Source organism: Podarcis bocagei (assembly GCF_964188305.1).
Source record: "Podarcis bocagei genome assembly, chromosome: 7".
Lineage (NCBI taxonomy): Eukaryota > Metazoa > Chordata > Lepidosauria > Squamata > Lacertidae > Podarcis > Podarcis bocagei.
The window spans coordinates 21,325,047-21,339,437 of NC_138132.1; the positions used below are offsets into that span (position 1 = coordinate 21,325,047).

Consider the following 14,391-nt stretch of genomic DNA (forward strand, 5'->3'; position numbering starts at 1 on the left):
TTTCCAAGCCTTTCCCTCACAGGCACACACACTTTCTATACCTTAGCAGTATGATTGCAGAATATACACAGCCCTGGCACCGTTTCTAAAATTCAGCTTTGAGACACAGGACACACTCAAATACAGACTGAAAACTCCACCTGCACTTTATTGGTTTCTTTTGCAACGTTGCCAACCATAGCAGATTAGATGCTACTTGGATTTATTACTTCAGCATTCTGGTTTCCTCTGGGCTGGATGGGATGTTGCCTGGATCAGCTGCCCTATGCACACATGGTGGGAAATGAGAGAGCACCTTCCTCCCCACTTATCTGGTGCACCTTCAACACTACTGCATGTCCATGGTATAACATTCTTAAAAGGGATATATCCCAATAAAATCCAATAAGGAATATATCCAATAAAATCTAACGCACACAGGCCTAATCATGCAAATGTTATTCCAAATAAATTATATGAACCAACTATACAATCTGGGTACGGGAATTTATGCTTGGCATGTCTTTTAAGAACGTTGTTCCCTTGTGTAGATGCTCACAGGTGAGACAAGCACGCTGGGTGGGTAGGAAGGAAAGACATGCTCTTAGCTGCTTCCGCCTTCCTAGGATATTCCTCCCTGATCTGGCTCAGCTTACGCAATTTCCACTCTTTTCAGAATGCCCCCTGCTTCCCCCCAGAGAGACCCGTTCACTGCAAGTAGCCAGATGTTCTGTTTCACATAAGCAGTAGCCTTTTGTCATTGCCATCCGTGGGAATTTGTCACCACTTTTTGTCCATGGGCAGCGTGAGGGGAATTCACCAGGACCAATTAATTGCCTTACAAATTCACTAATGGGACATCTGAATCTCCCCCTCTCCATTTCAGGATGATGATTTTGAGTTCACAGGCAGTCATCTGACTGTGAGAAATGGTTATTCCTGTGTGCCCGTGGCTCTGGCCGAAGGATTGGACATTAAACTTAACACAGCCGTTCGGCAGGTTCGCTACACAGCCTCAGGTGAGCAAAACTTGCAGTCATCTTTGATGGTCCCGTAGTTTTAAGGCTGCTGTTCGCTCACTACCTCCAGGGAAAGCCAGTGGATGGTGTTGCACCCACTAGTCATGTGCCTTCCGTCACTGTTTGGTGATGAAGGATATTGGAATGCTGACAAGGTCTCAGGATGTGATGTACGTACGTAGACAATGAAAGGGAAAACCAGAGCTTGAAAGTGGGTGTGATAAGGGTGGGTGAGGTTTGTGGTGGACAAAGACACAAAGAGACCACAAATATTGTGGTTTGGGGGGGGAAGTATATAGAGAAGAGAGGCAGTTGAAACTGAGAAAGGGTGACAATTCAGGTATGAGGAGTCATGTCTAAAGATGTGAAGATAAATAGGGGCTACTGTGGATGAGCTTGCATGGAATGAAGACAGCCAAAATTGGGAATAAGGGGAGATGTGCGAAAAAAGTATAACTGGCTGTCATTCAGTGGCTTCAGGGCAAAGACAATACAGTGCCAGTAGGAGAGTTTGGTTTGGAGAAGGAAGAGGCAGATTTGAATCCCAAGTTAGCTCTAATGTCCTAAGGTGGCATTGAGCAAGCAATTTTGCAGAGTGATTTTTGAGGCTCTTGGAGATGAGGATTGTGAAACAGGTTGTACACTGGAAAGACCAATAGACATGATGCTAGGATTGTGAACCGGCAGAATCTCAATCTACCTAATATTCAGGAACTAAAAAAATTGTTATTAGTACTTTAAGATGTCTGAGCAGTCATTCTTTCACCCCTATAAACCTACCCAACAAAACTAGCGATTTTCTTTCATGGCATTCTCTTCTCTTTCCCCCTCCCTTCCTTTTTCATTTTCCCAGGATGTGAAGTGATAGCTGTCAACACCCGGTCCACTAGCCAGACATTTATTTATAAGTGTGATGCTGTTCTCTGTACCCTTCCCTTGGGAGTGCTGAAGCAGCAGCCTCCTGCTGTACAGTTTGTTCCTCCTCTTCCGGAGTGGAAGACATCTGCTGTGCAGAGAATGGGATTTGGAAACCTTAACAAGGTAGCTTGAAATGTACAAAAGTGGAGCAGCGGGGGGTGGGGTGGGCAGGAGAGAGCAATTACAGTAGCTATACCCTTACCTGCTGTGGATAGTTGGAAGCTTTCTTCCTCAATTCATTTCAGTGTTCCATAGCTGAGAATAGAGCACAAAACCATTCATATATAGCTTTGCCTTTTTTGCTTCAGGCGGGGCCTGAGTAGTGCAATGTATACCACATGCTGAAGAAAATCATGCCCTAGAAGAGATGAATCAATTCTAGCAGCATTGAATCAGAAAGCTTAGCTTGCTTTCCACTTACACTTGATAGCGTACTGGGGGTGTCAATGAACATTGGCTGGAAATGGGAGAAACACTTCCTGAAGCAAATGTATCTTACTCTTATAGTCTGTTTCATATATATTAATTCATACGTGTATGTCAGGGTCTGAAGCATTTTCTGAGTTTATTTTGTGAAAACACAAAACTTGTATACAGATTTCTTGTGATATGAAAGAAGGGAAAATTATTTAAAGCACAGCTTAGAACTGGTGAGAAATGTAAAGTGCCCCCCTTCCCTTGTGATCCATGTGAAAAAGACAAGCAGCAGCAGATCTTAAAACGCTGAACCAGACCAGAGTCTTTCCTGAATCTTAACGTTTCCTTCCTTTTTAGGTTGTGCTGTGTTTTGACCGTGTGTTCTGGGATCCCAGTGTAAATTTGTTTGGTCACGTTGGCAGCACAACAGCCAGCCGAGGAGAGCTTTTCCTGTTTTGGAATCTTTACAAAGGTAGTTGGCACCAAAGCATGTAACTATTTTCATAGGCGCCTTTGGCTGAAATCCAAACTGTGTTCCACCTCTGTGGTGGTGGAGTTGGATGGAGTGGGACTCTGCCCAGCTCAAAAAAGCTCTGCCAGCCCTCAGGGGGACACCAGTGTTCTGCCGTCAAAATTGTGTGCTGAAGTACAGGAATCCCCCGTTCTGGGATAGGGCTGAGGTTGCCTGGCACACACTGAATCCTGAGCCAGTCCTGTTGCTGTTAGCTGACTGCATTTGATCTGATCCAGCCCCCTGCCCCCTTGCTATGCCAGCTTCTGGTTGCATGTCTCACCATAGAAACTAAAAAACTATAAATCCACCTTGCTCAGTGTTGCTCAATGTCACCGGCAGCAGCTCAGCTGGGCAGTGAGAAATCTTTGCCTAAGTGATTTTGGTTAAAGTGAGCTCCTTTTTCTCACTTCTCAGTTGGAGACACTGCGTTTATTGTCAGAAGCAATATGCATAACTTAGGAAATTCCTAAGTGGTTAGAAATGACTCCTACTTGGCACCATCTTTGCCTTCTGTGCCCTCTTAAGATGATAAACTCTGTCTCCTTAAGAAACAAAAGCCATCAGTTTTTGTTTGGGTCTTTATCTCAGTGAGAAATCTTGTTATTTAGGCTGTTTGCCAGAGAACCTTAATAAAGCACATTCCTGTGCAGGATGAAACTAAAGCAATTTGGCTAGCGCTTGCGTTCTGCTGATGTCCCAATAATCTTTTCCACAGCACCAATTCTTCTGGCCTTGGTGGCAGGTGAAGCAGCCGGAATAATGGAGAACATCAGTGATGATGTCATTGTTGGGCGCTGTCTTGCAATTCTCAAGGGCATTTTTGGCAGCAGTGCTGTCCCTCAGGTATCACATTGAACTCTTTATAGTTCCATATTCAGGTTATTCAGGTAGGTAGCCGTGTTGGTCTGATGCAGTCTCTCTATATATAATTGTCCAGTAGCACCTTAGAGACCAACAAAGTTTGTTCTTGGTATAAGCTTTCATGTGCATGCACACTTCTTCAGTTCCATATGTTCAGGATCCTAGCCAACCTTACCTTTATCAGTGTGTGGCACAATATGAGCCTCTAGATACCACCTATAGCATGATCAAATTTTCCAGCTTCCTTAAAGGGTGGCATCAGAAAAAGCCTTCCAACAGAGAAGGGCCATTTCTAAAATGAGGAAAAAACCTAAACCCTGTAGGTTAGGATTGCGTACTTTTGGCTGGCTATTGGCTGCAAAGAGAATCACTTCCTTAGGCTTTGTTTTCACCACCTGCTGCCCTCAGCTAGAACTGCTTGGACTCCCTTCCCTCACTCTGGATGCTCCTGCTTTCCATTCTGCAGACATGGGCCAACCTTGAAAGCATAGCTGACAGGAGAATAATTGGGTATTGCTTCCAGGCTTTTCAGGGCTTTCTGTTACTTGCAGTTTTCCTCAGCCTAGGAAAAAAACATGTGAGTATGTGTGCCTGCACACATCCTCCTAGTATCAGGGACTTCACGAAACGTTACACACTTGAGTAACCTCCCCCCCCCCCCCTTTCTTTGTCCTCAGCCTAAGGAAACAGTAGTATCTCGTTGGAGGGCAGACCCCTGGGCCAGAGGATCCTATTCCTATGTAGCAGCTGGATCTTCAGGAAATGATTATGACTTGATGGCTCAGCCAATTACTCCGGGACCAGCCATTCCAGGAGCTCCCCAGGTGAGAACTGCATTCAGATTAGCACCAAGAAGCAGCAGGAACCTTTGACTTTGTACCACAATTTTTTCCTGGAACATTTCTTTATATTTATAAATTTATTTTTATTATTAATCTCATCCCACTTGGCTTCCTTGTCTAGCATGGGAGGGAACTGGTTTTTTTCTTAATTACAAGTATCAGTACAACTCCTCATGAAAGCAACCTTTTTACTTTTCTTCGGCATTTGGGGGGGGGGGGATCAAAAGGGAAGATCAAAAAAACCTGGCAACTTTGCTGGTTGTTAACATTGACTAGGAGCAACCCGTAGCTGGGTGCTATTCAGGCCATAGAAGGATCTGATGTCTGCCCTTTGGGCTCACTCTGCAGTAGGTGTAAGGAATTATGAATAATGGGAATGAAGTAACAGTTCCCTCTTGCCACTCCTCACCCACCAAATGTGTTTGTTTGCAAACTCTAGAAAGGGGGACGTGAGACTAAATTTAAGGTGCAACTTGGGAATTGGTCCTGCTATCTGCTTCTGAAACCAAGCAAGCGGCCTTACCCCAGTGCACTTGGGTCATTCAATTCAAGCACACACACAGTACTAAGTTTAAACCAGCTTGAGATGCTGAATATGTTTTTCAAGTTCACGACAACCTGTGGCTAAATTTGCACTCTGCTTCCCTTTAGACCACAGGGAGGAAAACTGGTCCTCTGCCACATTGAAATGCCGAACACATTTCTTCTACTCTCTCTGTGGGCAATCCATATGGGATGCTTGATTCTGGGAAAAACAAACAAATGATAAAATTATTCCCAGGCGTCACTTGGAGTGACAGCTTTTTAGGAAACCTTCCTTGTTTTGCAGGTATGCTATATTCAGCAGGTAAACTGGGCCTCTTGTAACATTGCCAATCTCTCATTTCTTTTCCAGCCAATTCCCCGCCTGTTCTTTGCAGGAGAACATACAATTCGCAACTACCCAGCGACTGTTCACGGAGCTCTGCTGAGTGGACTGAGAGAAGCTGGACGCATTGCAGACCAGTTTCTCGGTGCAATGTACACACTGCCTCGCCAAGCTACTCCTGTTGCAGCTGCACAGCAGGCTCCTGCCATGTAACAATTCAGTGGGTTATGAATGCCTTGCATGGACTCGTGATTAGAAGTGGCCTTCTTGGTCTGTAGCACTACCAATTATAAGGCATAACCAGGAGTCAAAAGCATTGCCCCTGTTGAGCGGCCTTCCTAGACTTCAGTCATCCAAGAATGCAATTCCTGACTGCCACAGCAGCCTCGATTCTCTGGAGCGGTGCACCTTCTCCCCCAAATCCAGACTTCTGGTCTCTCTTGACAGAGATCTCTTTTGGTACAGATGCATTTTTGTTTGTTTCTTTCCAGGGTTTAGAACTCTTGTAAGTTAGCTGCTGTTAGTCACTAAGGTAAGATTGTCTTTTGTGGGTTTTGTTTTGGGAAGCAAAAATAAAACTTCCTTTTTTATAAAAACACAGACAACAGAAACACAGTTTCTTTTCATTTTGAGTATGATGCAGGATGCAATGCCCTACTCTCTGCTATATGCAACTAAAGTTAGATTAGATGCCATTTAAGGATCCTCAGAGATGTGAGGGGAAATGGCTGAGTAACTCAAAGTGCTTAGAATAATGGGTACATTGAATCTGGGGCAGTTACAGATAAATGCTGGTCCTTGCTAGGAAGCTAAAGGGGTAGAATCGGTTTTGCTGCAGGCAAAGTATGTGCTGGGATTTGATGCTAAGTAAGGGGATATTCAAAGGCCAGGACAAGAAAGAACAAAATTGGAGGACACCAAGGACTGAGAAGCTATATTTATACTTGTTTTGTAGTGAGATTCCACTCTCCTGGCCAGGCTCTGAATCCTGTGTTTCATGGCCCAGTGTCTCATCCAGTCCTGCCTTCATTTGACAGGGTTGCCAGAGGCCAGTGGCAAGAGGTACCTGATATGCACAAGGGCAGGTTTTCTTGTAAATCCTATTCTATTATTGGGCTTAATTTCAGGGACAAAAATGTATTGTGAAGGTCCAAAAAATGCCTGAAAAAGTGCTAGCCATTTAGCAACCATGTGGATCTTGAACAAGTCAATGCAGTTCTCTGTACTTAGAGCTGTTGCCAAAACACTGTGGGTGGGGTATGCAAAATTGGCTTTATTCTTCTTCACAAGAAGCTAAAGGTTCTTTCCATCTCAAAGCAATTCACACATTTGAGTAACATACAAATAGTTTTATTGATTAAGTACTGTAGAACAGACAGCATTAGTCAGAAGATAACATGCGGACAAATGTTTGCATTTAAACATAGCATGCAGACTTGTTGCTCTGTGACTAGCAGGCTAGCACCACCTGCTGTCCGGTGTGCAGGCAGGTTTGGGAGGTGAAAGAGCAGGGCCTTTCCCCAGCTGAACATACTAGCACCACAGTGCTTCCTTTTGAGTCAGGAGTGGAGTGATTGGGACAGTGCTGGTAGCTTCCTGGGTTCTGGAGGGCTGGCAAATGAGGATCTCTGAACACATTTTGCTAAAAATTGCACTTGCTTTCTCTTAACCTGAAAGCGAGGGAATGTTAAGGCAGGAGATGCTCATCTGCCTGCAAGCACACCATGTCAGGATTCGACAATCCCTTTCCACCCAGTCTTAACATTAGCAAGTAGAAAAAATATATTTTCATCTCTTAAAAATACATTCCACACAATCTGAAGGATTCTCAAGTGTTTATAAATGGCAGGAAGACCGGCGTGCCTTCCCCCTTGTGCAGACGTGGAAGGAGTAGACTGTACTCCCAACAGCCACAGAAAGGTTGAGCAAATCCTTTGGTCTCTAGCCAAGAGGAAAGAGAAAGGGGAGGAAGGATGTGGGCCCTGCACTGCAGTACCTTCACCACTTTATCCCTCTTTGGATATAAAGTTGGGGTTTCAACTGAAGCAGCAAGATCTTTTGTGGGGTTGTCTTCTACTGATGCCCAGGGTAGAGGGGTGGCATCATGTAAGCCTCTCTCATCTCATATACACATTTTGAGAAGGGGAAATGTCAATTCCAAAAAGCCTGTGAGACAATAAATGTCCTGGCTGCTTGCATACGTATGGGTCCCTTCTGACAAATCTATGGCTAAAACTCTAGGTTCTTGGCACTCTTGACATCTTGTCGTAAAACCAGAGACACACTAATGGCCTGAGGAAGTATGGCGTTAACCCTACACTGGGCTGGCCTACCCAAGTATTGTCAGTGGACTGGCTCTCTTTCAAGGCCTTGTGAATCCAGGACTGTCTGCATGCAAATCATCTGCTCTACCACTGAGCTATGGTCTCTCTCTGGCTTTTCATCGGAGAAGCGGTTCTGCTGTTTGCAATGAAGGGAGGTGAAGGAGCAGATCTTACTAGGCTATGCAACGTTGTGTGGGCTGTACATGAGGGCAATTCTGACCTCCAGTTGGAAGAAGTTGCTTTTTTTTTTGTTTCTTGACATAAAAAGGAATAATCACATGCAGCACATATAATTACAACACTGGAATTGTTTTTTGTTTTGTTTTTTTACACACAAATTTGCAGCATTAGAAAGTCCCTGGGGGATTCCTACTGTATTTATATGCTACAGTTAAAACAAAAATTAACTTGCCAAAATGCTGGCAAATATTTACAAATACACTTTACAGCTGTTTATTTTTAAAGTGTGCAACTTGAGCCAAACAGTCTCTTGTTTCCTGAACTCACCACTGCTAGTTCAATAATACAATCAGCTCCTATTGCACTCAGGGTTAAGGTCTCCTTAGGGTTTTGTCATCCTTTTTTTATGGGGCCATCAATAAAATAACCCCCAACCGATACTGTAACGGATATTTACATTCATTCCTTATGCTTAGTGAAATGTAAGACTATCAACAGACCCCAGGCCTGAAAAACATAAAAAAGGGGGGGTGTCCTCTGCCCTGAAGCAATAAACTAGCTAAAATAGCTCAGGGCAAATTCATTTCTCTTTTATGGGTAGGTGGGGGATCCATAACGTGCCTTCAGAAAGGAGGCAGCAACCTCATCCATCAAGCCCTATTGCCGAAGCTGAGGCAGATTCCTTGGTTAAGCAAGGCCAGGTGTTACAGTTATAAAAGCTTCCTATCTAATCTGAAGGGGGGGGGGACTTGTATTCTTCCTCTTCCCAGCTGCTCAAGTATGTTCTAGGAATGTGGAACCTGTGGCCTTCCAGCAATAGTTGACTCGCAATTCCCCATCAGCCACACCCAGGGTGGTGGTCAAACTCTAGCTGGAGGGCTCACAACGCTCCCCATCTAGGGAACAAAGGCCTAAGACACAGATAACTGGTTCCTTTTAAGTTTTCCCTTTTTGTAAAAATCTGGACTGCCACTGGGTCATTTCTTCCCCAGCAAAGATGAAGAGGACTTTGCTATGTCCTCTTGGCAAGGGAAAGGTATCAGTGCAGCTTTCAGAGGTGCTATCAGCCTAGGAACAAGGGACACTTGCCCTCATCCTTCTGTGTATGGCTCAAATGCCAAACCCTTTATTCTTGGGCGACTTTTACTTGGACCCAGATACCTAGCTTTCTGACCCTGAGCACTCAGTCCTGGAGAAAGCGTTCAGAACGATCTTTTGCGCCAGTGCGTGTATGGTTAAATTTGTGAACGCATTAGTCATGCAGAAAATAGTTTCAAATTCAAGTGAATAATCTCTAGCTCTTATGGTAAATGGAGTGCTCAGAGGGGGTGGAGCATTTTGCAGGTCCTGTGAGAAGTTTGCAGTGTTGAATGTGGACAAGCCAGCTTTCCAACGGGGGGGAAATTACCTGGGTTGTCGTATGCATGGTGGGGCTTCTTTTGCACCAGAAAATCAGGCAGGGCGTTCTAAGGGCACTCAAAGTGTCACTGCTTTGAACAGGCACAATGAGAATGGCTCCGATTTCATCATGCAGAGGAAGAGAAATGTCCATTAAGGCTGCATTCCCAAGTATAATTACAGACAAACAAGTCCAAGAGGAACTTATTTTCATATAAATAAGTTTCAGTAAGGGGCTATTTTATCACTTTATGAACTAGTGGTCTTGGAGCTGGTGCACGTCACAGGAAATTCTAAGCATTTATGACCCAGCCAAACAAATGGCTCAGATAGCAACACCCCCCCTCCCCATTGGTTGGTGGCTTGCTTTAATTTTCAAGTAGGCTGAGATCCAACATCAGCGTTGAATCGAACTTTTCAGGTGCTAAAGTGCTTTCTTGAATCAACTACGACATGGCTTTAAATTTTTTTTTTTTTAGCAAAAACAATCACCATCCTACTTTGGATTAAATCACAGCCCCCCGTTGAACGCTAGACAGGCGCCATCTGAGCATAACGGGGTGCGCCAGTTCAAAATGGCTGCTTACAGATCAGTTATTGCTGAGACCTTTATGTAAACAGACTACCCATCAATGGAAGCAAGCTAAACTCTGTGAATTGGCCCCCCAGTGAGAGGCCTGTAATTGGTGAATGAAAGTGGGACCACAGATAGGCTGTGATTACATCACAAAGAGACGGGAGCATAAAACACAAGGTTCTAGACCTCAACACTGAAAATATACGTGAAAGAGCGTGGGCAATACTTGAGATGATCTCATTGTTTGGCTTCTGTGCCTTCCCCAGTCCACTGACCAGTGGGAGAGCACGTGAAAATGTGAATGATGCATACAAGTTGCAGAAGTTAACCTATGTTAGCACAGTTCGGGTAATAATTATTTTTAAAAGATGGTGCACACCCTTCTGCCCACCTCTGCGAGAAATCAGTACGGAACAATGGTGCCTTTTATAGCATTGCTAGCCAAAACCAGGGGCATGTAAACTTATTCTTAGAACACTCATGCTTCAAGGTCCTCTTGAAGCTTGTGAACACTTAACCACTTGGTCCGATAAATGGCACCATTGTCCGCATTCTGTGCCTCTCACATCTGAATCAGTTAAAATACGTTTTTTAAAACCTTTGGCTGAATTAAAAACTGTCGGGTAAAGGATAGAGTAGGAACCACAGCAAACCTCAGTTATTTCTAAAGGTTCACAATGTGTGTGTTTTTTTTTTTAAAAAGGCAAAGTAGCGAATTTGGGGTGTTTTTTCCCTAAGCCAGGTTTTCTATCTGAAACCCTGGAAGCCTAGCCTGATGCTCTTGGCTTTTCAACAGAGTCATAGGCCTCACCTAACTGTGCATGTGTGAACAGAATGAATGCACTTCATGCACCAAACCCATGTGGCGATGCATTGCTAATGCACATTAAACTCTATCTAACTTTTAAAACATTGTTTTGTTCCCAATTCCTTTTCATGGGGAGTGAAACTGAGCTGCCTCCTTCTTAAGTCTGAATGGATTACCTCTGCTTGGAGGGAGAGTGGCGGGGGCACTGTTCCTCATGGGAACAGTGCTGTCTGATCTGCCACCAAATGGATACCTAGAAAGGCCTGGCAGGGGAGGTGGGTACAAAACACTTACGTTTACAGCAGCATCTAAGCCTTATGTGCCAAATGCATGGGGGAAGACTGAGAAGACTAGGCCAAGGTGAGAAGCTGCCGTGGCACTGGTGGGGTCCAACGTTCTGTCTGCTGACTCGGGTGCAGAAGAGCGCAATCGCTGTGTCTCTGGGTGAGTCTCCGCTGGTCCCTTTGCCCATGCAAGTGAAGAGTGAGGTAGCAGAAATAAAGGAATAACACCCCCCCCCCCAGATATGTTGAGGTGCTGAACAAAGGAGCCTCTTCTTCCCCACTTCTCTGAGCAGGCTGTGCCAAATGCCCAGTGGCTGCCCCAGTCCTGAGGTGTGGTGCAGCCCACACTGAGGCCTCAGGCTGTTAGTTCAAGTAATGCGCCACAGGCTCTTCCAAGCAAGCAAGGCCCCACGGAGCACTCCGCCTCCTTTGGCTGGGATGACATTGGGCTCGGGGTGTCGGCGAGGTTTCTTGCTCCGCCTGATTTGAGTCTAGCCAGAGTTTGGATCCTGCGAGGCTTGCGGGTGAGGAAGGAAGCGAAGGCAAGAACTCAAGCGTTTGGGGAGGGAAGGGGCTGCTTCCTCAGCACCCGGCCTGCAGAGCGGGAGATGGGTGAAAATCTTGGATGTCATGCTTATTGCTTATGTGTCAGGCTCAGGCAGAAGTACTTGCAAATGGCCAAGCCACTGCAGTGCAGGTATGCTGCGAGAGAGCTATGGCTGGTGGGAAGCAATGGCCTTGGAGTGGGGTTCCTGGAACTGCGTCATTCCCCTCCCCGCACCATCCTTTCCGGAGCGGCATCTCAGAGAGTACTTGCGGCACACGGAAACCAATGTAAACTTCTTTCAGAAGATGGAACAGCAAAAATCTGGCAAGGAATGGAAATTCTCAACGTGCCGTTCTGGGCTCTTGAGATCCGGCAAGCAGGTGTGTCTGGGGCAGTTCTCGCTTCTTGCAGTGGTTACCAACACCCACCCGCACACACAAAAACACACCTCTTGCTTCTCCAGGAAAAAGCGCGGCAGATGGCAGAGGTCAAGGCTGTTCACCTCAAAGGTTTGTCCAACATGATGCAAAGTTATTGGGTACCTCCTCGAGAGATGCAGAGCCATTCACCAGCCATAGGTTACCATTGATTCAAGCTCAATAAGATTTCAGAGTGGGATTCCCCTGAGCGAAGTGTCTGCGGCCTCCTCCAGGGAGGAGAAGGAAAACACAAAGCCACCTTTTAAAAAATAAAAAAATAAAATCCACCCAAGGCTAGTGGGCAGAAAGGACCTTGAGCACTGAAGGGGTTAAAAGTCAGGCACTGTACATGTCCCTGTGTTGGACTGGCTGCAGGGAAGAGACCAGTGTAGGGATGAAGAATGAAGCTCAGCTTCTGGAGGTCATGCAACTGGAGGGGGAAAGACCCTAGGAAGAGAGAGAAGAAGAAAAAGGTCACCACATTAAGCCATCAGACAATAATTCTTTTTCACAGATCACTACTGCTTTGCTCTTCCTGGTCTGCGCAGTCACACCTACGGGCGTCAGAAGAAGAGTACTGCAGGGTCAGATCAAATCCCCATCTAGTGCATCTAGCGTTGTTTTCAGAATGGCCAACCAGAAGGGAAACCTGGAAGCAGGACCTGAACACAACAGCACTCTCCACACTTGTGACTCCCAGTAAATATAGGTTGTGGGTGGCGCTGTGGTCTATACCACTGAGCCTCTTGGGCTTGCTGATCAGAAGGTCAGCGGTTCAAATCCCCCGACAGGGTGAGCTCCCATTGCTCTGTCCTAGCTCCTGCCAACCTGGCAGTTTGAAAGCACACCAGTGCAAGCAGATAAATAGGTGGGAAGGTAAACAGTGTTTCCGTGCACTCTGGTTTCCATCATGGTGTTCCGTTGCGCCAGAAGCGGTTTAGTCATGCTGGCCACATGACCTGAAAAGCTGTCTGTGGACAAACGCCGGCTCCCTCGGCCTGAAAGCGAGAGGAGCGCTGCAACCCCATAGTTGCCTTTGACTGGACTTAACCGTCCAGGGGTCCTTTACCTCCTCCCCCTTTTTTTTACTCCCAGTAAATGTTATACATAGACAGACTGCATACATTTGCAGGCCCAATTCAAAGTTTCAGTTCTAAAGCCTTTTTACAGATTGGGATCCCAATATCTTAGGGAACATTTCTCCCAGTATGCATCAACCTCTTGGACCCTTATGTTATCTGAGCCTTCCTCTTCATGTCTACTCCAGGAGAAGTACAGAAGGCTGCCAAGAAAGAGGGTCTTGCCAGGAGTGGCCCCTCTGACTGTGGATTGCTCTCCCCCGGAGGCCCACCTGGCATCAACCTTGTAATTCTTTTCAGTGGTAGGTTAAGATTTACCTCTAGGTGGTTTGCTAGTTTTTGTTACTAGCTGTTTTGATGGCGATTATGCTAATGTTTGTGCGGGTGGTTGGAGGTTTTCAGTAATTTGAAGTTGTGGTCAGTTTGTTCTTGGTTTCCTGAAATGGAATCCATTTTTATACGCCTTCTGTCCTACACAAACCACCTTGAGATCGTACGGCATGAAGCCATACATGGAGCAATACATTATCATTCATTATCATCACCATTCATGGAAAGCCTGTGACATTTTTGCACATGCAGGGAGACTTCGATCAGATGCTTCCAAGCAAGTGATTTGCATGTTGCCCCGTCCAACTTAAGCACATGGCTGAGATGGGCACTACCCATAAGATGACAAAGTGGGAACAAGGACCTCTTATTTTAAAGGGGGCAGATGTCATAGGCGAAGGGGATCGAGATACGGATATGCTCGTACCCCTTCCAATCTGCGCCCCATCCCGAGAGACGAGGGTAGGGTGAGCAAGGATTACTCACCTCCGTCACTGGTGTTGTGCAATGCCAGGTCTATAGGCAACAAAACCGCCACCCTGCGAGATTTCATCATCTCGCAGGGGGTCGACCTGGCTTGTGTGACGGAGACCTGGGTACGCGAAGGGGATACTGTTACCTTACGAGAGATGGTGCCCCCGGGTTTTTCCGTCCTCCACCAGTCACGGACTGTGGGCCGGGGGGGAGGGGTGGCATTATTAATCCGGGAAGATTGTTCTTTCAGGGCTCTACCACCACCATCGATCCCCGGCATTGAATGTGTTGGCCTAGTGTGGGGCTCCGAGGTGAGCTTGGCTGTCTGGCTGGTGTACCGGCCACCTAGCGCACCAGCAGCCACCCTGTCAGGCCTGCTGGAGGCGGTGGCCGGCTGGGCCTTGGAGTTCCCCAACCTATTGGTATTGGGGGACTTCAACATCCATGCCGATGCCACTCCCTCCTCACAGGCTCTGGACCTGGTGTCTTCCATGGCGACACTAGGGCTCTCCCAGTTTGTTTCGGGCCCCACACATCAAGCAGGCCACACGCT

At 46.2% G+C, this 14,391-nt stretch overlaps 2 protein-coding genes across 4 annotated transcripts in view; one reads left to right on the top strand and one right to left on the bottom strand.

Moving 5' to 3' along the window:
• The window catches only part of KDM1A (lysine demethylase 1A), a 49,222-nt gene extending 43,193 nt beyond the window's left edge, over nt 1–6,029 (top strand). The window contains exons 15-20 of the mRNA XM_081201927.1: nt 866–998; nt 1,852–2,039; nt 2,691–2,805; nt 3,563–3,690; nt 4,386–4,532; nt 5,446–6,029. Coding sequence (XP_081058053.1) covers nt 866–998; nt 1,852–2,039; nt 2,691–2,805; nt 3,563–3,690; nt 4,386–4,532; nt 5,446–5,631 — 897 coding nt within the window. The 3' untranslated portion in view covers nt 5,632–6,029. The remainder of the gene's footprint in view (nt 1–865; nt 999–1,851; nt 2,040–2,690; nt 2,806–3,562; nt 3,691–4,385; nt 4,533–5,445) is intronic.
• Nucleotides 6,030–6,752: 723 nt separating this feature from the next.
• Nucleotides 6,753–14,391, bottom strand: part of LUZP1 (leucine zipper protein 1) — a 74,527-nt gene continuing 66,888 nt past the window's right edge. For all 3 annotated transcript variants that reach the window (XM_081201923.1, XM_081201922.1, XM_081201924.1), the window contains exon 4: nt 6,753–12,402. The gene's annotated coding sequence lies outside the window, so the exon portion shown is untranslated. The remainder of the gene's footprint in view (nt 12,403–14,391) is intronic.